The 23,201-nt window shown below is 39.4% G+C and overlaps 1 protein-coding gene across 3 annotated transcripts in view; it reads left to right on the top strand.

Annotated features, from left to right (window-relative positions):
- The first annotated feature begins 2,080 nt into the window (after positions 1-2,080).
- FAT4 (FAT atypical cadherin 4) overlaps positions 2,081-23,201 on the top strand; it is a 180,761-nt gene continuing 159,640 nt past the window's right edge. For all 3 annotated transcript variants that reach the window (XM_058436731.1, XM_058436732.1, XM_058436733.1), the window contains exons 1-2: positions 2,081-3,097; positions 3,519-8,705. In XM_058436731.1, the coding sequence (XP_058292714.1) occupies positions 3,531-8,705 (5,175 nt within the window). In that variant the 5' untranslated portion in view covers positions 2,081-3,097; positions 3,519-3,530. The remainder of the gene's footprint in view (positions 3,098-3,518; positions 8,706-23,201) is intronic.

Below are 23,201 nucleotides of genomic sequence, written 5' to 3' on the forward strand. Positions count from 1 at the left end.
TTGACACTAAATCTGAAGATTATCCCACAGGCAAAAAAAAACAAGCAAACCAACAAAAGTCCATGATCTCCTACAACAAGTATCTGAATGATTTCTTTCTGTTTATTTCTCTATAAATACTTGAATAATAGTGCATTAGCAAACAAAATAAAACAAAACAGTAATATTCTCTTAAAATCACACAGTCATGATTTGTAAAAATTTGTAAAAATTTAGTTGCCACTTTAGTTAATCTACAAATATTTTTTGGCTAAATTATACCAAAAATAATGGTGTTAGGATTGTAACTTAAGAAAAATATGATTTTTGAAAAAAAGGCTTAAATGTCTCTAAAAAGTCTAGAGTCTAATGTTTTCAAGTCTTAAAATACATAAATGGTTAAATTTAACTTTTTTGTCTGTTTCCAATTAACTCATTACATTACAGTAGAGGAATATGTAGAAGTTAGCTTTTTAACTTAAACAGAGGAATTGGTGATAGCTTTAGAAATCATGTTTCCATAAATCAGCTTTGAGTTACAGGCTGCCTGCATCATCAAGACTTGAATTTGCTGTCTGTCCTACTACGCTTGATTTTTTTTTTATTTACTCTAAATAAGAAAGGCACTAGGAGATTCGTAAAGATCGTTTTCTTTGCTGCTATCCCTAGGCAAGAAGGAGGAATTAGCCTTGTAATCAGATCCTTTTAGTCTCTGCATTTAATTTTAAGTAAGAAACCAGACTAACGATGTAAGACTGACATAGAACAGCAGAGGGCAGTATTTACTCATGACTGAACCCTCTCTGAGCGCAGAAAAGTTTTACGATTGTGAGGGATCCTTGTGGCAGAAATGTATGACATATGCCCTGTATTTGCATTGTTTAGCTTGAATTCTTATTTTCTAAGTTGGTTCCCTTAAAGGGGAAAAATATCGATCTGATTCCTAGTAACGTTTTTCTTCTTTTAAAGAAACGATGCATGCCACCACAAAAATTAGCTGAAGTGAATAGTGGGTGAGTTGATCTGAGTGCATTAAGTGGCATGTGGGTATTTTTAAAAACTTAAGCTTAAATATTATTTTATTTATTTGTACTTTCTCGTATCTATTTCTCCCAGACTGAAAAGCAAAATAAAACTTTATTAGGATTCCTTTGGCTAAAAAATGTGGAGGTGGAACTACTCCATCAGGGATCAAAATTCCAAACTAACTTTGCAACAGGAAAACATCTTCCTCTTTTCAAAGGGCTGCCATTATTATTGTTGTTGAAACCCTAAGGTTTGGGCTACTGGCACCTGGAGTCCAGTTGGGAAAGAAAACAAAACAAACACTGAGTTCCCCTGGCCTTTCCTATAGGAGGAAGTCCAAAGTGCCCTTGGTACGGAGGCCTCCTACCCCCTAGTCACCTGGAAGGTGGGGGAGAGGGGCAAGTGAGTGAAGATTTAGAGTTTAGCTCGCCCTAGACAGCAGGGAGCCCACTGTGTAGAAAGAGGAGCAAAGGGGAGGATTTGATTTGGATTCTGGGGGATTACATTGTATGGCAGCTCTATCCCTTGCATAAAGAGAGAAGGGGCAGGAAATGGTTAAAGCAAATCTGCACTGTGCATTCCCAGACAGGCTTTGCTTAATCCTTCCTCCCCGCTTTAACAGACCCTCACCCTCCGCCTTTCTTTTATTTCTCTCGACCCCCTTACCCCTGAGTTATTACTAGCATAACAATCTAACGGTCTTCCCCCAGACTCTGCCACTAAAGTTATTTATCTGCAAACCTGACCCCACCCCCATCTATTCTGCGGCAGCCTTTTGCTCTTATTGCTCTGACGCCGGCCAAGATTTGGCCGAAAAGGAAAAAAAAGAAAAAAGAAAAAAAAAATCACCCCCCTTCTTAGCGCCTCCGCCTCGCTGTGCTCCCACACCAGACCGCCTACAGCCCTCCGGGAGGCTGAAGTGATTAGCATCCCGAGAAGCCAGTCGGAGGCCAGGCAAGGCGGAGGGCGCTCGCGGTAGGAGTGCCGGGCGGGGCTGCTTCAGCTCCGGCCCAATGGGGCTGGGGCGAGGGAGGGGCAGAAGGTGACAGGACTGGGAGGTAGGGGGAGTCCGGGCGAACTAAAGTGCGGGGATCAATGAGTGTGGAGCAAAGTTTCTGAGTGCTGCTCCAGCTCGCGGTCTTCCCTCCCCCTCTGTTTGTGTTTCGGCGACGCGCTGTGTGTGTGTGTGTGTGTGTGTGTGTGTGCATGCCTGTGCGGCGGGGAAGGGGCGGGGAGAGTGTGAGGGACCAGGCGGGAGGTGGAGAGGGGCTCGCGGAGCCTTAGCTCCACCGCGGTCCAACCTTCGGCCCCGGCCGGCGAGAGGGAGAGCGCTGACAGGCGCCGTCCGGAGCTGCGGAGGGCGTCACTACAGCCCAGCGCCGACTTCGCCGCTTCCACTGCCAACGGTGAAGGAGAGAGAGGCACCAACCACCCCCCGCCCCAAACAAAAAGCCTTGTGGATTACAAAGTGAAACTGACACGGGACAATAAAAGCAGAGATAGCGAGGGCAGGGGCGAGGCGCGCTAGAGTGGGCTTCTGACTGGGGCCGCCGGAGAACGACTCCCCTGGCATGGTGAGGGGAGGGCGACTCGGGGACCGCACGCTGTTTCTGCCCGACCCCTGCGAGGCCGAGAAGAAAGGGGAAACTGCGTTCGATTTGGATGTACAAATAATGGGTCGCCAGGCGCCCCGGCAGAGGTGAAAAATGCCGAGGAGCCCTGGCTGTTGTTTGTGCCGGACCACGGGCTTGAAGCCGCAACAGGGGCGGCGGCGGCGGCGGCGGCTGCAGGAGGGGAAGGGGCAGAGTTGAGCGCTCCCGGGTACCGGAGCCAGAGCGCGAACGCTAGAGCTTGGAACGCAGTTCCCGAACTGCCTGCGCGCAGACGCCGCCGCCTGGGCCTCAGCGGCCACTGCCGGAGCCCTGTTGGAGGGGCGTTGCAGCCTGGTTTTTGAGGAGTGGGGACTCCAGGAATTCAATCGCCTCCAGCTTTTGGGAAAGGAATTCGATTCTCCCGGTTCCCCACCACCCCTTCCCCGGTGCGCAGTTGTGCTTGGACATTTGTTCCTCCCTCTTCACGTTCTTCGCTGCGGGTAAGTTCTAAAGTTTCTGAAGACCGTTCTTTGCAATGATTCCTCATATACCTTAGATACAGGCAACTTCTCCCAACTCCCATCCACCCGGGTGAAAACGCTCAGACTATCTGGATTCAAAAACAAAGTAAGGGGGGCATATATAAGAGGCTTGAGAAACTTTTCTGGGAACTCAGCTCACAGGAGTGTCCCGCGGAATGCCCTACCGCTTTTCGCCACAGCATCTCTCTTGCACTCCGCGTCCAACTGGCTACCTAGAGCCTCTTGCTGATGCTACTTGCTTTTGCTGGACTGGAGGTTCTTTGAAATAGCAGAGGTCTCAGACCAAACCGTCAGCTGAATCTTTGCTGGTGCTCGTTAATCCCTGTAAATATCATTGCGTTTGCTTCACCCCTTCCTTCTCTTTATCACATCGTTTTAGGGAGCCAGGACCATGGACTTAGCACCAGACAGGGCTACTGGCCGCCCGTGGCTCCCGTTGCACACTCTATCAGTATCTCAGCTCCTTCGAGTGTTTTGGCTACTGTCATTGCTTCCGGGGCAGGCCTGGGTCTACGGGGCCGAGCAGCGCCAGGTGTTCCAAGTGCTGGAAGAGCAACCTCCAGGCACTCTGGTAGGCACCATCCAGACGCGCCCGGGCTTCACCTACAGGCTCAGCGAAAGCCACGCCCTGTTTGCCATAAACAGTAGCACCGGAGCCCTGTACACCACCTCCACCATCGACCGCGAGAGCCTGCCCAGCGACGTGATCAACCTGGTGGTCCTTTCCAGCGCTCCCACCTACCCCACCGAAGTGCGAGTGCTGGTGCGGGACCTCAATGACAACGCCCCCGTTTTCCCGGACCCCTCTATCGTGGTCACTTTCAAGGAAGACAGTAGCAGCGGACGCCAAGTCATCTTAGACACCGCCACCGACTCGGACATCGGCTCAAACGGTGTGGACCACCGCTCCTACCGCATCATCCGTGGCAATGAGGCGGGCCGCTTCCGTCTGGACATCACCCTGAACCCGAGCGGCGAGGGAGCGTTCCTGCATCTGGTGTCCAAGGGCGGGCTGGACCGTGAGGTCACGCCGCAGTACCAGCTCCTGGTTGAGGTGGAGGACAAGGGTGAGCCTAAGCGGCGGGGCTACCTTCAGGTAAACGTGACTGTGCAAGACATTAATGACAACCCCCCGGTTTTTGGCAGTTCTCACTACCAGGCGGGGGTGCCTGAGGACGCGGTTGTGGGCTCCAGTGTCCTCCAGGTGGCGGCGGCGGACGCGGACGAGGGCACCAACGCGGACATCCGCTATCGCCTGCAGGACGAGGGGACCCCCTTCCAAATGGACCCTGAGACGGGAATTATCACGGTGCGGGAGCCCCTGGACTTCGAAGCCCGGCGCCAGTACTCGCTTACGGTGCAGGCGATGGACAGAGGCGTGCCTTCCCTCACTGGGCGCGCCGAAGCGCTGATTCAGCTGCTGGACGTGAATGACAATGACCCGGTAGTGAAGTTCCGCTACTTCCCGGCCACCTCGCGCTACGCCTCGGTAGATGAGAACGCTCAGGTGGGCACCGTGGTGGCTCTGCTCACCGTGACGGACGCAGATTCTCCCGCGGCCAACGGGAACATCTCCGTGCAGATTCTCGGGGGCAATGAGCAGCGCCACTTTGAAGTGCAAAGCAGCAAAGTGCCGAACCTGAGCCTAATCAAGGTGGCCAGCGCCTTGGACCGCGAGCGCATCCCTTCCTACAACCTCACAGTTTCCGTCTCTGATAACTACGGGGCGCCCCCTGGCGCAGCAGTCCAGGCGCGCTCTTCTGTGGCAAGCCTGGTGATTTTTGTTAATGACATCAATGACCATCCTCCTGTCTTTTCACAGCAAGTGTACAGAGTGAACCTGAGCGAGGAGGCGCCTCCGGGAAGCTATGTGAGTGGGATATCTGCCACTGATGGCGACTCTGGTCTCAATGCTAATCTGCGTTACAGCATCGTCTCTGGCAATGGACTGGGATGGTTCCATATCAGTGAACATAGTGGCCTCGTGACCACTGGGTCCTCTGGGGGCCTGGACCGTGAACTTGCTTCCCAGATTGTTCTGAATATAAGTGCCCGGGACCAGGGAGTTCACCCCAAGGTGTCCTATGCCCAGCTTGTAGTAACTCTCCTAGATGTGAATGATGAAAAGCCACTATTTAGCCAGCCAGAAGGGTATGATGTGTCTGTGGTTGAGAATGCCCCAACAGGGACCGAACTGCTGATGCTCAGGGCAACTGACGGGGACCTGGGTGACAACGGAACGGTGCGCTTCTCCTTACAAGAGGCAGAGACTGACCGGAGGTCCTTCCGTCTGGATCCTGTGTCTGGGAGGTTGAGCACTATTTCCTCCTTGGACAGAGAAGAGCAAGCTTTCTACTCCCTGTTGGTTCTGGCCACAGATCTGGGCTCCCCTCCCCAGTCATCGATGGCTCGCATAAATGTGAGTCTTCTGGATATAAATGATAACAGCCCTGTGTTCTACCCGGTCCAATACTTTGCTCATATTAAGGAGAATGAGCCTGGAGGTAGCTACATCACCACTGTGTCTGCCACTGACCCAGACTTGGGTACCAATGGTACTGTCAAATATAGTATATCTGCTGGGGACAGGTCTCGGTTTCAGGTCAATGCTCAGAGTGGGGTTATTTCTACAAGAATGGCCCTAGACAGAGAAGAAAAAACAGCTTATCAGTTGCAAATAGTAGCTACTGATGGTGGCAATTTACAATCTCCCAACCAGGCAATAGTAACCATCACTGTATTGGACACTCAAGACAACCCACCTGTATTCAGTCAGGTTGCCTACAGCTTTGTGGTTTTTGAGAACGTGGTGCTGGGATATCATGTGGGTAGTGTGTCTGCATCCACCATGGATCTCAATTCCAACATCAGTTATCTCATTACTACTGGGGATCAGAAAGGTATGTTTGCTATCAACCAGGTCACTGGGCAGCTTACCACAGCCAATGTGATTGATAGAGAAGAGCAATCCTTTTATCAGCTGAAGGTAGTGGCCAGTGGGGGCACAGTGACTGGAGACACTATGGTTAACATAACAGTTAAGGATTTGAATGACAACTCCCCCCATTTCCTTCAGGCAATAGAGAGTGTAAATGTGGTGGAGAATTGGCAGGCAGGTCACAGCATTTTCCAGGCCAAAGCTGTGGACCCTGATGAAGGTGTCAATGGCATGGTACTCTATAGTCTGAAGCAAAACCCCAAGAACCTGTTTGCTATCAATGAAAAGAATGGCACTATTAGTCTGCTTGGGCCCCTGGATGTTCATGCTGGCTCCTACCAAATAGAGATCTTGGCATCTGATATGGGTGTCCCACAGCTCTCCTCTAGTGTCATCCTAACAGTTTATGTCCATGATGTAAATGACAATTCACCAGTGTTTGACCAACTCTCTTATGAAGTCACCCTTTCTGAGTCAGAACCTGTGAATTCTCGATTCTTTAAAGTACAAGCTTCTGATAAGGATTCAGGAGCAAATGGTGAAATTGCATACACCATTGCTGAAGGAAATACAGGGGATGCTTTTGGCATATTCCCAGATGGTCAATTGTATATAAAAAGTGAACTGGACCGTGAACTTCAAGACAGATATGTTTTAATGGTTGTTGCTTCTGACAGAGCAGTGGAACCCCTTAGTGCTACTGTGAATGTTACTGTAATTTTAGAAGATGTAAATGATAACAGACCTCTTTTTAACAGCACCAATTACACATTTTACTTCGAAGAAGAGCAGAGGGCTGGGTCGTTTGTGGGCAAAGTAAGTGCTGTAGATAAAGACTTTGGGCCAAATGGAGAAGTAAGGTATTCTTTTGAAATGGTGCAGCCAGATTTTGAGTTGCATGCTATCAGTGGGGAAATTACAAATACCCATCAGTTTGACAGGGAGTCTCTTATGAGGCGGAGAGGGACTGCTGTGTTTAGCTTTACAGTCATAGCAACAGATCAGGGGCTCCCTCAGCCTCTCAAGGATCAGGCCACTGTACATGTTTACATGAAGGATATAAATGATAATGCACCCAAATTTTTAAAAGACTTTTACCAAGCTACAATATCAGAGTCAGCAGCCAATCTGACACAAGTGTTAAGAGTATCTGCCTCAGATGTTGATGAAGGTAATAATGGACTTATTCACTATTCTATAATAAAAGGAAATGAAGAAAGACAGTTTGCTATAGACAGTACCTCTGGTCAGGTAGCACTAATTGGCAAATTAGACTATGAAGCAACACCTGCCTATTCCCTTGTAATTCAAGCAGTGGATTCAGGGACAATACCCCTCAATTCAACATGTACTTTAAATATTGATATTTTAGATGAAAATGACAATACCCCTTCTTTCCCTAAATCAACACTCTTTGTTGATGTTTTGGAAAACATGAGAATTGGTGAACTCGTGTCCTCTGTTACTGCAACTGATTCCGATTCAGGTGACAATGCTGATTTATATTACAGTATTACTGGGACTAACAACCACGGAACTTTTAGCATTAGCCCAAACACTGGGAGTATTTTTCTTGCCAAAAAATTGGACTTTGAAACACAGTCTTTGTATAAATTAAATATAACAGCAAAAGACCAAGGAAGACCTCCTCGTTCATCTACAATGTCAGTGGTTATTCATGTGAGGGACTTTAATGACAATCCTCCTAGCTTTCCTCCTGGAGATATTTTCAAGTCTATTGTTGAGAACATTCCCATTGGTACATCTGTCATTTCAGTGACTGCACATGACCCTGATGCAGACATTAATGGACAACTATCCTACACAATCATTCAACAGATGCCAAGAGGCAACCACTTTACCATAGATGAAGTCAAAGGGACTATATATACTAATGCTGAAATAGATCGGGAATTTGCTAATCTCTTTGAGTTAACTGTAAAAGCCAATGATCAAGCTGTGCCAATAGAAACTAGACGGTATGCTTTGAAGAACGTGACCATTTTGGTTACAGACCTCAATGACAATGTCCCAATGTTTATATCACAAAACGCCCTTGCTGCAGACCCATCAGCTGTGATTGGTTCTGTTCTGACAACAATTATGGCTGCTGACCCAGATGAAGGTGCTAATGGAGAAATAGAGTATGAGATCATCAATGGGGACACAGACACCTTCATTGTTGATCGTTATAGTGGAGACCTGAGAGTGGCTTCAGCGTTGGTGCCTTCACAGTTGATCTACAATCTCATAGTTTCAGCAACAGACCTTGGGCCTGAAAGGAGGAAATCAACCACTGAATTGACCATCATTCTTCAGGGCCTTGATGGACCTGTTTTTACTCAACCCAAATATATAACTATTCTGAAGGAAGGAGAACCCATTGGCACAAACGTGATATCAATAGAAGCAGCTAGCCCCAGAGGATCTGAGGCCCCAGTGGAGTATTATATTGTTTCAGTTCGTTGTGAAGAAAAAACTGTTGGACGCCTCTTTACTATTGGACGACATACTGGTATAATTCAGACTGCAGCCATTCTGGACCGGGAGCAAGGAGCATGTCTTTACCTGGTGGATGTTTATGCCATAGAAAAATCAACTGCTTTCCCCAGAACACAGAGAGCAGAGGTAATGATTTTGTAGTCATTTATTATTTGTTGATTTGCTTTTTAGAAAGATCATTCTCTTTATATGTACTCTCTATAATTGTTTATCTTTATTGTTTATTGTTAAATTTATGAACAGAAACACCTAAAAATGTTCTGTCAAAGGCTAACAGAGAGTTACATAAACTTTAGTTTTAATCTTGGTTGCAACTAAACAACAAACTTTCTTTTCACTTCATATTTTACTTTATAGCAATCAAATATAGGCTAAGGAGAAATCTTTAGCCATTTCAGAGTGGAAAAAATCCATATGTCTAAGCTAAATTGCTGAGGTAATATAAATACCACTCAGTAAGGAAGTCTACTAGAAGATGGGCACTTTCAGAATTAAGAAGACCTATTCCAAAATGAAGAGCTTTGGTGGGAATCAGCATTGTACCATAGCTCTTCAGGAAGAGTGGCCATGGAGGATGGGCTGACAGTGTACACCAGGGCAGTATTAACTTTCACATCCTCAGCAGTCTTGGCAGTTTCTTTATAGACAGTGACTAATTTTAATGTGCTGAGCCAAGTTTTGGAAGATTCCTGATTTCATCTGCCTTAACATTTTAGACACTGTCTTCTGACTTAGGATAATCCTTCCTTTTCCCTCTTAAACTAATGCATGCAATGTGCTGTGAATAATCAGAGACTAGGGATTGTTTCTTGACAATACTGAGTTCAATTCCATGGGATAGATACATGTTGTTCTGTATGTTGGTGAGTAAGAAATTAGTGTTTCATAGCATAAGCCAAAAGAATTTCAAGCTCAGCCTTCCCTGGAGTGTATTTTAGGCTACTGCCTCCTTGTATCGTTGATTTGCTTTTTAATTGAACTAGTTTCAATGTTATTTTGATAATCAACTAGAAATGATATAGCTATACTCCAGAAAACTCTTGTTTGCTGTTTCTAAGTTCATTCTTTCCCTCCCCAGGCCCCTCAAAGACATTCTAGTGTCACTCAGCCAAAAACACAAACATCAAATGTGGTTTGTGATACTTGGCAGTGACCCAGACACAACATGCAAGTGAATTGAGGCTCATGTGCTTGTTTTCTTGCTTCTTTTCTTTTCTGGGGGGAGGAGGTGGGGATTTTTTTTATTTTAAATGATAATTTATTATTATTATTATATATTTTTGTATCCTCTGTGATTTTTTTCATAATAGTTGGTTATGTCTATCTATGGATGGGGAAGAATATTTCTGGCTTAAAGGACCATATTAATTAGAGATATAATTCTAAGGGGAATTCAATTTTATCTTTACATACATAGCACTGAAAGGATTTCTAAGCCAAATATCCTCTTTTACATAATTATTTAAAAAATATTTTAATATAGGGCTTGTATGTTGAGCTATTTGGTGTAGCTCAGGCCATGATTTATATGTAATTGAATTTTGATTTGAAGTTATCCATCTTCTAAACCCACAATCCTGTCTCTAACTTTCTTCTGTGGAATTAATACTTACATGAAAATATTTGATTAGTTTGAAAACCAAAATATTGATTGAAGGCATGCAATTAAGTCATTCCAGACTTTAGATGAATTTGTTAAACTGTAAAACAGATTATGTTATTAGATGCTGTTTTTTGGTTCAGTGTAGTACATTTTATTAGAATACTATGGAGAATGAGAATAAATATTCAGTTTTATCATTAGATTTATTGTGTCTTTTTTATTTACCCATTAGCTATGCAAAGATTGGCTTAGCAAGAAAGTATTAAATAGTGCTGCCTCTGCAACAGGCAAGAAGATTAAAAATGTTTATAAGTAATTTTGTTATTAATAGGGGATGATCTGTTTATTACTTTTTATAAGTCAAATAACACCAATATGAAAAGTTATCATCTATATTTACTATATTCCATTCATTTAAAAATCTGGGGAGAATTCAATGTCATGATTTTTTTAATTAAAAAAATTCAACATATCTTCTGTGAACTTAAGTGCTGAAATTGTAAACCCAATTTGAGTTCTCAAGATCCAACCACTTTGAAAATGAAAAGCAAATGTGTTTCTCCAAAGAATATTGAAAGCAGTGGTTGTGAGCTAGAATTTCATATTACTATTGGTTGGATTTTTTAAGTGTATACAATAAAGTGCTTTTTTCCTTCTGCTCAAACAATTAATTTACTGTGATTCTGCAAAAATAAGTTATACATTTCCTCTTATTATCAAAGGTGATTTTTAAATTGTTTGTTTAATTGGACTTTGTCCAGTGCATTTTAAAAAATTATTCATGTACACTGATAAGAGTCTGGGTTGCTTACTCAGGTTTCTGGCAGAGTCATGCTGATCACATTCCATGGGCAGGCAGAGAGTCAGCGGGTAAAAGAGAAACAATTTCATCTGCATTCTTTTCCTAGCTCTGACATTTGGGGTAAGAGGCTAATGACTATGACTCTGATATTGTTCATTCCAAAGATTTGTCCAGTTATACACCTTTACTTATGCTACTTGTTATATCCAAAGATTTGGCATTGGTAGTAATGTCATTGAAAGACTGTGTTTGGGTTTCAGACACAAGATTAATTACCTTTTTATTTTGTCTCTTAATGTTCTCAGAAGAGCTTAGATAGTCTTGATTATGTTAGAATAGGTCATGTAAAGTTTGTGCCATTTTTCTAGCTTCACCAAAAAATAGATATATGTACTTCAGTAAGCATTTATCTTTTAATGTGTATTACATAGGAACATGCAACTTAGGAACTTGGTTGGACCTCATGATGGTCAGGGGCTTTGTTTTATTGGTCTTTGTTATTTCAGACCCTGGCATATTACCTGATGTATAGTAGGTGCTCCATACATGTTTGCTGAATGAGATGGTAGAAGACCTAAGATCAGAACATATGTCTTTATAACTTGGGAATAAATCACCAGAGAAAAGCTGAGGAAATGAAGGGAGTTAATAAATCTGATACTGCTCATTAATTGAACTCAGGTCAGAACATAATAATTATCTCTGCTCTACAAATGAATTGATAACTGTCAGGAAACTCAACAAGGAAAGAGGAATTTAGGTGGGTGTTCTGATATGGAGCTTAGTGTTTAAATGGAAGGAAGCAATCTTATACATTCAGGTAGTCACCAGGCCATAATTCTCAAACTTGCTACACTCAGGACCCCTTTATGCTCTTAAGAATTGTCAAGGACACCCCTGGAGACTTTGTATAAGCGTGTCTTATCTATTGATGTTTACCATTTTTAGCAGTAAAACTGAGGAAATTAAAAATATTTGTTAATTCATTTTAAAACTATATTTTAAACATACAACATTTTTATTTTATTTTTAAAAAGTTTATTTTTCTAACTAAAAATTAAAGAGTGGCATTATTTTATGTCTTTACAAATCTCTTTAATATCTAGCTCGATAGAATACAGCTGGATTCTCAAATCTTCTTGGGCAATATATTGCAATATGTTGTGTTTTTGGCTAAAATATACAAGCAGAATCCATCCTTACACAGATTTTTTGAGTGGGTTAATAGAGAAATTGTTTGCCTACTACACCAGAAGTCCACAGTGGCAGTTTCTTAAGACTTACTTGCAGTGTGGAATATGAAACCCTATCAGCAAACTTTTCATACTCTGTTACATAAAAATACATTTATCTTGCATTCGTAATGAATTTTTTTACCTATTCCTGATTTAGAAATATCAGGCATTGATCATTTCAAAATTATTGGTGTAAATGACAAGGAATTTATCATAAAAGTCTTTAATATATGACTCTCAACCTGTTGGTGATGGTTAGAAGTTTTCCAAATTTGAATTTTTACTCGAAAGCTCAAATTTTACTATTAGTAACATATATTGTTGTTTTCCTGGAAGTGTCAGGCTTCCTTTCTTCATGATAAAAAGAAAAGATTATGCATACTCAAATATTTAAAAAGTAACAGTTGTTCTTTCGAATAAAAATCGTATTCCACAAATCAAGTGGCTAGTTCAGCTTACAATTCAATTACACACGTGCATTTCTTTGAGAAAACCACAATACGTAGGTACAGAGTAATGGGTCTTTGTGCACATATTGCTTTGTGTCACACAGGATATTGAAAAGACATCAAAGTTGAGTCTAGATTTGATAAAATTAATACATTTTCTGTTTTCTCAAGAAAACTTATTTACTTTTTTAAATGAAATTGTTTTGTTTGTTTGTTTTACTGTGAGTATGTGGTGGTGAAGAACACAATTACTGCTAAAGTACTTTGGATCTACTGCTTTGATTTGTGCTAAAGTGCCACCAGTTTTACCCACCATTGCTTTTGCACCTCTAGCATAAATGCCAACAGAGTGAACAAAGGCAGAGGATGGTTTGCATTATCATGTAAACAGTTTTGATTTCCCAGGACTCCTTAAACAGGTCTCTGGTTTGCATGGAGGTCCACGCATACTCCACAGTGAGAGAACCATTGGTGTGGGTAGTGAGATTTTGGCAATTCAGTTAACAACCAGCAAAAAAAGAGCCACTTGAAATAATATATTAAAAGTATGTTTGGAATATTAGGTAAATGGACTATGATTCATTAATGATTACAAATGAGTTTTAGCAATCTGATAATAAATTAATTTATTTTCACAAGAAACTATTAAGATTTCCAAGAGAAATGATTGAGCCATTTGTGAGGTCAGTTTTGGATACAAACGTTAGAAATGATTTTCTTTCACAGGGTTTTGAATCACAGTAGTGCACCTTAGATTAAATGTCTGTATGTCTTGTGTATTGAACTTCACAAGCAGAATACAGGCAAGAGAGCTGGATATATAATAACTGTTATTATTATAAGATTTATTGAATATTGCTATGTTTAGACATAATGATAAGTGCATAGTGGTAAGTGCATTTTTAGGGATTTTATTTAACCCATACAATACTAAGATCATTTGCATTTTATAGCTATGGAAACTGAGTCTCAGATAAGTTAAATAAGTTGCTTAACTTCATATAGATAGAAAACCATATCCAGACTTGAATAACTTCACAATGCATCCTCATAACTACTCTTCTATCAAGCTGGATCAGTCTGTGGTTTTGGTTAAGAGAAAAGCTCTTTGCCCTGTAGCTATGATAATATATGTATGCTTTTTAATAACTTTGTTTTCACTCTCTGATTTGTTGTTTAAAAAGCATTTAAGGCCAGGCAAAGTGGCCTTAAGTGGGAGGCCTTAAACACCTTAAATGGGAGGCCAAGGCAGATGATTCCTTGAGGCCAGGATTTTGAGACCAGCCTGAGCAACATGGTAAAACCCCATCTCTACTAAAAATATAAAAATTTGCTGGGCATGGTGGCGCATGCCTGTAGTCCCAGCTACTTGGGAGGCTGAGATATGAGAACCACTCGAACCCTGGGAGCAGAGGCTGCAGTGAGCTGAGATCATGCCATTGTACTCCAGGCTGGGTGACAGAACTAGACTTTATCTCAAAAAAAAATTCATAAGTATTTTTATGTATTGTGTAAAATAAAGGGAAACAATTTTTGCCTACCACAGCTAAGGCCCTCAGCGGATCAGTTACATCCCTAGGCATCAGTTAGTGGTGGTAGCAAGGAGCCTAAATTGAATTAGGAAGACTTCCAAGGGTTTCTAGAGCAGGGAAGAAGATGAGAATTTGAGAGAAGGGAGCTGAAGGCAAATGGAGAGCAAAGGCAGATGAGGGGCCTCTTCTAACCTACAGCACTATTCACTTTGGAAACAGTCACTGCAGTTTAAGAAGGTGGAGAATTATTTTTGAATTTTTAGGTGATAAATCATCTTCTTTGGAATAATGATGGGGTTGGAGTGGATGGAGTGTGAAGATTATTTTAAATAGGAAAACATTGTACTGCTTCCTATGTGTTTGAAGTCAAGAGTGTTTCTTTAAAAAACAGCCTGGGATAAATTTTTTGATTTTGTTTCTTCCCTATTGGTATGTTTTTAAATGTATTGAACAAAATGCTGTGAATTAAAGGGCTTTATAAATTTTTAAGATGGGTACAAATGTGTATGACAAACAGGATTATTGATGGCTAATTATGTTCATGCTGCATATTTTATATATATCTTTGGGATGCTTGATTTACTCCTGCTGCTAGATTTCTATAGACATAATTCATCTTCCAGTGAATTTACTATTTATTACTTTTTTGTCTTTATTAAAACCCTAATGATTTTAATTCTTTTTTTTAATTCAATTTTGAGGAAACTGCTCTAGGAATAGTTTTGAAAAATAGTTATTTACTTAGAATTTTGTGGAATCAATTTTTCATTGCATTGTCTGCAGCTTGCACTTTGTCATCATTAGAGTGAAAAACTGCCTAAGAACCTCATTAGTTGTGAGGGACTGTTGCATTAGTGACTGTAGCGAACTGCATAGGCCCTGATGTGGGTTCTGTATTTCAAGAATTAATAAATCTAGGCCCAACTCTTTATAAAACCCATAAAAGTAGGTGGTATTCTGAATTAGGCACTCATGAGTGGAAATAGGAAAAGAATAACTGGCAGCTGATATGGGTCAAGATGAATATAAAGTGTCCAGTATAGAATATGGTAAATATTTTCTAATGATTTCAAGCTTTATGTAGTCTGTGACAAAAGTATCCATTTTAATAGTATGTTGACTGAGAAGGAGAGTATAGGGAATGCAGACAGGTGAAAATATTCTATTAAACAAACGTTCTGTATAAAATACACACATGTAATTATATATTAACACGTATGCCCCCATTGTACAAAGACTGTTGGCTTTTCTTTGCTCTTAATATCCTGAGACAAAATTGGACAATTAAGTCATGAAGAGGAAACAATCTAATTGGCAGATAATTTATATGTGGTAATTAAAAAGTGATTATAGGACCACAATCTTCTTCAGTTTCCTGACGTGTATGCATTTTTAAGAAACAATCAGTGAGTAAAAACCAAAGAATGTTAAGGCTTTGAAGAAGTGTTGAAAGACATTTAGAAACATGCTTTGCTACTGGCAGGTGGGAGCAAATGACATTTTTGGTGATTGTTACAGATTATTTGACATTTCTCTAAGGCTTTTTATCATTCATAGATTCTAACATATATAAAGCGCTTATGTTATTGTTAGACACTGGTAAACAGTCTTGCCAGGTGCTGTCTTGCCTTTGCAATGGTTCCGGAGGTAGATACAACATATCATCATTTGACAAATGAGAATACTGAGGCTTATGGAGGTTGCTTATGGAGTTGGTTTATGGTGGAAGCAGGATTTAAACCCAGCAGTCTGCCTCTGAAGTCTGTGCATTTAGTTCCAACACAGCACTAACTAATGCTACTTATAAGAATGATAATTTCTATACATTTGTAGACGTAATTCTCACCATGTAAAAAGTTGTTTTCATATTTCTGTACTTTTTCATGTTAATGATTGAAAAAATGTAAGATAAAATGAAATTTTGGTGATGAACCAGTAGTAGGATTACTTTAGGTCCCTATCAATCTTTGTTTAGGTCCCTATTAACCTTTATAATCTTTATTAACCTATAATCTGTTATTTCTTCATTTCGCTTTCTAAAACCCAAGGCAGGAATATATTTCCATTCTTTCAGTTGCTTATTTATTTTCTTCCCTTTTCAGCAAAACTTTTTGAAAGAGTTGCCTGTACCTGCATTTTTTCTTCTCATAATCTATTAAATCTACTCCCATCAGACTTGGCCCCTGCCACTCCAGTGAAATTGCTCTTACTGAGGCCACTATGATGGACACATTGCTAGATCCAATGGCCTTTCTCAATGCTCATTGTAGCTAATCTAAAGAATATTTGACCTAGTGGATTTTACTTCCGTTAAATGCTTTATTCAGTTGGCTTCCAAGTCATCATATTCTGTGACTTTTTACCCCTTTTTATTTCTTGGACCAATCACTTCTCAGCCTCCTTCGCAAGCATCTCACCATGTCCTCAAACTCTAAGTGTCGGAACATCCTTCAAACCAGTTCTTGTAGTTTTTTCTCGTTTTACTCTGTGCTCGTTCCCTTGAGGATCTCAATCTCATAGCATTAAATGACATATATACAGATGACTCCAAAATTTTATCTCCAGCCCATATGTCTTTTCTGAACCCTATATTCGTATAACCAATCACTTATTCATTGATTAGCTTCCTAATATTTTAAATTAACATTTTTAAATCTGAGCTGCTGATATTCTCCCCAATAAAAACATATTTCATCTGCACCCATCTTCTTTTCAGTTGATGGCAATTCCAACCTTCTGATTGCTCAGGTCAAAAATCTTAGAGTTATCTTTGACTCCTAACTTTCTTTCTCACCCTACATACAACCTTTCAGTTGATCTTGTTGGCTCTGTCTTCAAAATATTTCATTTCAATAAGATCATTTCATGATAATTTCTCATCATGTTCACTGTTACTAACTTGGTCTAAGACACCATCATTCTTCCCTTGGATTATTGAAGACAACTTCTTGTTGATTTCTGACAGTGTTCCTACTGTTCTCTTCTCTTACTTGGCTTTACCTATGCTGGCTTCTTTCTATTCTCGGAACTTGCTAGGCACACATTAGCCTTCAGGCTTTTGCCTTGGCTCTTCCTTCTGCATAGAACACCCCTTCTCCAGACATCAGCCTGGACAACAACCTCCCATACTTCAAGTATTTTTTTCTATCTCACATTGCAAATTAGGCTAAATATTCCTTTAATAACTTATTATCGCAACTATCCCCTCATGCTGCCTGATTTCCATTGCCTTGTGGCATTTCTTCATCTTCCTCTCCCATAAGGCTTACCAGCCTCCTTCACCAATTTCTACTTATCTCCTCACATGTTAAATGTTGGAATGCCCCTGGAACTAGTTGTTGAATTTTTTCTCTTTTTAATCCATTTCAGTGAGGAGCTCAACCAATCTCATTCCTTTATATAAAATATGAACACTATATATGTATAGGGGTGGGTGTGAGTGATATAATTTATTGATTTATAATGTTGATTATTGTTTGATCTGTCTTCTTCCCACTGGAATTAATTTCTACAAGGGCAGATATATTTATCTGCTATGTTCCCTAACATATCTCAAGAGTCTAGAACATTACTTGGAACAAACATAGTAGACACAATATAAGTTTCTGTTGAATGACTAAGTGAATGAATGAACGAACTGGCATCTCAGCCTTTGTCCTTGTCCCTTTCAGTTTAGTCTAGCAACCAGAGTGAGAGTGATCTTTTAGATCATTTCATTTGCCCCAAAACTTCCCATTTCACTTATAGGAAATGTCAAATTCTTACAATGACCCTGAAGATCCTAGTTTACTGCTCTTATTAGTTACTGTTTGGACCTCTTTTTTCCTGACTCCCCTTGCCTGAACTTGTTCAGCAACCATCAGAGCTCCAGGCCCCAGCCTCAGGCGCCCCTCCTTAGGGTCTCTGTGGCAGCTCTGGCCTGGACTGCTCCTTTCCTCACTTTCCCCACATCATTTCTGAGAGTCACCTTGCAAAGTCCTTCTTCCCTCCAATCTTCGTTTTTCTCTTTCCTTCCTTTTGTTTCTGTTTATTTCTTCTCATCACCCGACATAACACATATGTTACTTGTTTATTCTGTTTATGGTGTGCCTTCCCTTTAGAATATATGTTTCATGAGGGGAAAGGTTTTCATCTGTTTCTGCTATATGCACAGCACCTACAGTGTGGCTGGCTCTAGGCAGATGCTCAGTAAATCATTGATAAACTAAAGATTTACTGTTGATAATGCTGCAAATATGCTGCTTAAGCTCCAGGAGCTCAACCAGCGATGCATGCTGAAGTAAGGGAGTCATTTTTCATCTCTTAAGCCAAGACTTTAGAGCCTCTTCTGAAATTAGGGAAGTTAACTGATTGGAAAAGACTGATCTTCCTTGATAAAAAGACAGTGGCTACATGGCTTGATTGGCTAAGAGCCTGTAATCCAAACTTCAGAAACATTTATGGTGTCTGTGAAGGAAAGTGGGACCACTAATGCTATAGATGTTTTGGTAAAGTAGAACATTTTAGCAAATATATGTCACAGTGTATGCTACACCATCTCAAGTCTTCTCATTTCCTTCAAACTTACCTAATTTTGCTTTAGAGAGCAGATCTTAAGTTATTGTAAACCATGTTCTTCATCAGCAAAAAGATGAATACATGGAAACTTTGAAAACATTACTACTTTTAATATTGATAACTTTAATTACTGTCATTCCTTTTTTCTAATTTACCATCCTTGTTCAACATTTCACATCAATAATATCAGTAAACTTGATTTTAACACGCAGCAAAGAAAATACTGCTGAACAATCCCTCTTGCCTTAAGTTTAGTTGAAAGAATGCAGGCTTTTGATTTAATAGAAGCTTTATTCAGATGTTGTCACAGCTACTCTCAGAATCTTATTTTCCTCATTTGTAAAATGGTGATGATAGTGCCTACTTCATAGCTTCTTGTGAGAAAAGCAATGGCACTCAATAAAGCTTATTAGTGCTCTTCTTTTTCCCCAAAATATAGATCTGCACAGGACTATTAACATTTAAGAAAATGCCTTTCTATTTCTAAAGTATTTCAGAGTTCCATTTTTTTTTTTTTTCTTTCTCAATTTCCTCAACAAGTCTGTAAGGAAGTCAAGCATTTTTATGTTCACTTCAAGGAAAAGACACAAGGAATTTCATTATTTCTGTGTGGTCACAAATCTAGACTAGCACCCAGGTTTATATGACTTTGGTTAACATGCCTGACATTAAACAGTACTGCCCAGTCTGGTGTTAATGCTATTTTTTATCCACTATTTTATTGTTGTTGACATAATTTAGTAATAGTTATAACCCCTTAAGTGATTTATGAATTGTGAAACTTTTTGAAAAGCTTAGTTTCTCAGAAAACAAACAAGTTAGAATATTTGAATATTCAGTGTTTGTTTCATTTTCATTTGATTTGATTTCATTTGATTTGATTTCATTTCATTCAGTGTTTTGTTTCATTCAGAGAGAAGCCTTATCTCTGATTTAGATGAGGGATATTCATCTCTCAATTTTTAGTGATAGTAGTAAAATATTGACTATCATGGAATTGTGTGTGTTTATTTGTGAGCCTATTTAGAAATAGTTTTTTGTCCATGACTTAATGTAGTTTTCTTAATTGAGGTCAACTTGGCTTGTCCAGTCCAAAAAAGGGAAAACTATCTATCTTTCAAAACTACTCTTTAACAAAACATATAAATTCTGGTAACTTTTTAAGTGAAGGTTTTCTATTTAATGATTAAAACATTTTCCTGGACAGAAAAGTATTTTCTTACTTCATAAAATATTCAAAATAAGCAAATACACAAAGAAGATGGGCTTCCTTCTGCTCGGGGTAGTGTTTTATAGTATATACATTTTTGTTCTTTAGTTAAAACACTTACTCTTTTTTTTATTTATACGTTGGCTTCATTCTACAATAGATTTGAAGCAGTTTACAAAGGTATATATACAACAAAGAGATACAATAGTTAAATGAATCTCTAAGTAGTAAAAATAAGTGTTACTAAAAATAATCCTGAAATATATAAGATTAGCATACAGATATATGTAATTTAGGTAACTCATTGAGTTTATATTTAGCTTTCTAAAGGCCAAGTCAAGCAGAGAAGCAAGATCAGATATATAAGTCATGGTGCTCTTATACTAAACAACACACAGAGAGTAAACAAAGGAAATACAGATTTTCTAAACCCAAGGAACTTAATAGAATTCGTCCCACAGATGCTCAAAACAGACCTATTTTAAAGTGATGATTTTCTTAATGGCATCTTCACTAGTTCAATGGCAGATTTTCAACATCATTTTAATGTGACGTCTTTTCGTGTGGATTTGTGGCAAATTGTAAAAGTGCAGTTCTGGCAAATTATTTATTTATGGATCGAAAGAGAGTCTCCATTGATAAGTGCTTTTGTTTAGCTTTATTTCATGAAGTGGATTAATATTTTATAATCACAGCAAGAATATCCCTATTGGGGTTTTTCACATTAACGTATCTGTAGCACATCACAGGGAAAATCTAACTGCAGAGGTTTTCTGTAAATCTTTAGCTTAATCCTTAAGGAGACTTTATTTTAAGCTATGCTGCAGTGATTAAAATACTTAGCACAAATTTCTAGTAATCTGTGTCGTAGATTGTTTCCATTTTTCAAGAAATAGAAACAATCATCCTGTGAGATAACAAAACTTGCTATTGAAAACATTGATGCTATTTAAAAATGTCATATATTTTCAAATATTAAAAATATAAAAGAATAACTATCACATACACTCTAACTTTTCTTCTGGTAGAGTCACTAATATCCTAAGGCTAGGAAGGTGAGGAATCAATACCAAGTAAAGGTCAGAGCTCTAGGATGGGAATGGGAGTCTCAGGTTTTTAATTCTAGGACAGTCATTTGACACCTCATTTTCAAATGATAAAGTGAAACAATAGGGTTTATGTGGCCACTCATATAACACACTTCGTTGGCAGAGGAGTCCCAGATTAGAATTTCTTACTTACTGAGTATAGTCAACCTACACTCAGTGTTGACTCCAGTCCTTAAACACAGAGTGAGAAAAGGAGGCTACAGCTTCCTCATGATCTTCACGTCTCCATCAGCATCCTCCCAAAGACATCCCCCAAAAACATGGAATTTAAAGTAAAACAATGATTTTTTGTTATGCAAATGCAGCTTCAAGATGAAGCCTTTGGACCCCGATTCTTGCTCTTTCCCACATGCCCCCTCACCTCTTCCCATGCACCTGTCCCCATCCCAACCATATTGTTGTCCCTAAATCCCCTTTGCAAAGATCCTGGATCCACCAACAGCTATAACCTTTCTTTTTCATGACACTGCTTCTAAATCCTTTACACAATTCTGGGAAATTGCTTCCTATCAGGTGCTAATAGCATTTAACCTTTTAGGCATCTCCTGTCTTCAAATTAAAAAATAATAAAATGTATTCAATTCTATTGTCCTGTTAATTTCAATTTTTTTTAATAATTTTGAGATGTTTGACAGTTTCCGGAGATTTGCTTAAAACAAGACATGTATTTCATGTATTACTTTAATACCAATACCAATTGTGATTATGTCTATCTAATGGCAAATTTGAAACATAATTCAGAGTTATTAAATGTTACTTGAATTGATTATATTATATGGTCATAGAATTTTCCTCACCAGTAGCTGTATGGCAATCCTTTAATTGCACAAAATTTAACCCATAGTCTCTTTTTAAAGATAGTACTTTAAAATTTCCACTAAAAACATTAAAGTACTAATTCATGTATAGTATAGCTATGTGGAACAGAACAGCCTCTGTTGCAACGCCAGCTTAATATTTTATTACTTCACGTAATAAAATAGGGAACATATTTATCCACTGAGGTTGTAATTAGTTACAAGTAATGAATCTTTAGTGTTCTAATTCCAGAGCCTGGCAGATTTAGAACACCAGTTGACCCTGTCTTGCTGGAAAATGAAGAAAGTGGGAGTAGAATTTTCTCTGTAGGACAAGACGGCTTTGGATGGGAGGGACAATAGAAGCTTGCCAAAAACATGGGTCAAACTGAACACAGATGGCTGTAGCTGATAGTGGTGTCTATTATTGTATTTTCTTCTCAGCAGTTTTCTCTTTGTTTGTCAGTATTTTTATACTTACATGAAGAAATTTTGTTGCTCAGCAACCAAGAGAAAATATACTAATAGAATCCATTTTTGTTGGAAAAAAAATGGTGGTGGTAGATGTTGATGATGGGGTTGGGGTGGTGGTGTGATTGAGCAGTATTAACGTAGGAGTAGAGGTGATTTTCTCGGAGTGCTGTTTATTATATGTGTCTAAAATTAAATATATATCAGTAAATAAATTATCCATTTACTGCTTAGCTTGCCTCTGTCTTACATCTCCAATACTATTTGGGAAAAAATGGCCTAAGTAAATGTATTCCATTAGTTAATAATATAATTTATAATACACAGAGGAAACATTTGAAGAAATAAAACTATAATTTACATTTTTTTATAACTTCAGTGTTTCCTAAAGTCAATTTTTTAACCTTCATTAAAGGATTTCATGTGTATTTCATTTTTTTTTCTGGAGGAGTTCTATTTATTATTCTTAATATTGAGTACATCTGTGTTCTGCATGGTGAAATATTAAAATAAATATATATTTGAAAGTCAGAATAGTTTTGTTCAAATGCTGGCTTAACTTTTCATGCTGTGTGATTTTCAGGGAGAAGCCAAACTTCTCTGAACCACAGTACCTGTATCTGTTAAAAAAAGAGAATTCCAATCCCTTAATAAGTGTTGTGAGGAAAATGTGCAGTACACATAGCACTGCATATTTTGTTAAAGACTGTTTGATTTACTTTTGTTGATGCTACATTCAGTTATTTACTCCTTGTGTGGTCCAGAAGGCAATGATAAAAAAATGTAAACAACTCCTGGTCATGTAAATAGCTACTGTTCATACAAAAATTGTGATGACATTTTTAATGATACCACAC

The sequence above is a fragment of the Hylobates moloch genome, unplaced genomic scaffold, assembly GCF_009828535.3.
Source record: "Hylobates moloch isolate HMO894 unplaced genomic scaffold, HMol_V3 SCAFFOLD_3, whole genome shotgun sequence".
NCBI lineage: Eukaryota > Metazoa > Chordata > Mammalia > Primates > Hylobatidae > Hylobates > Hylobates moloch.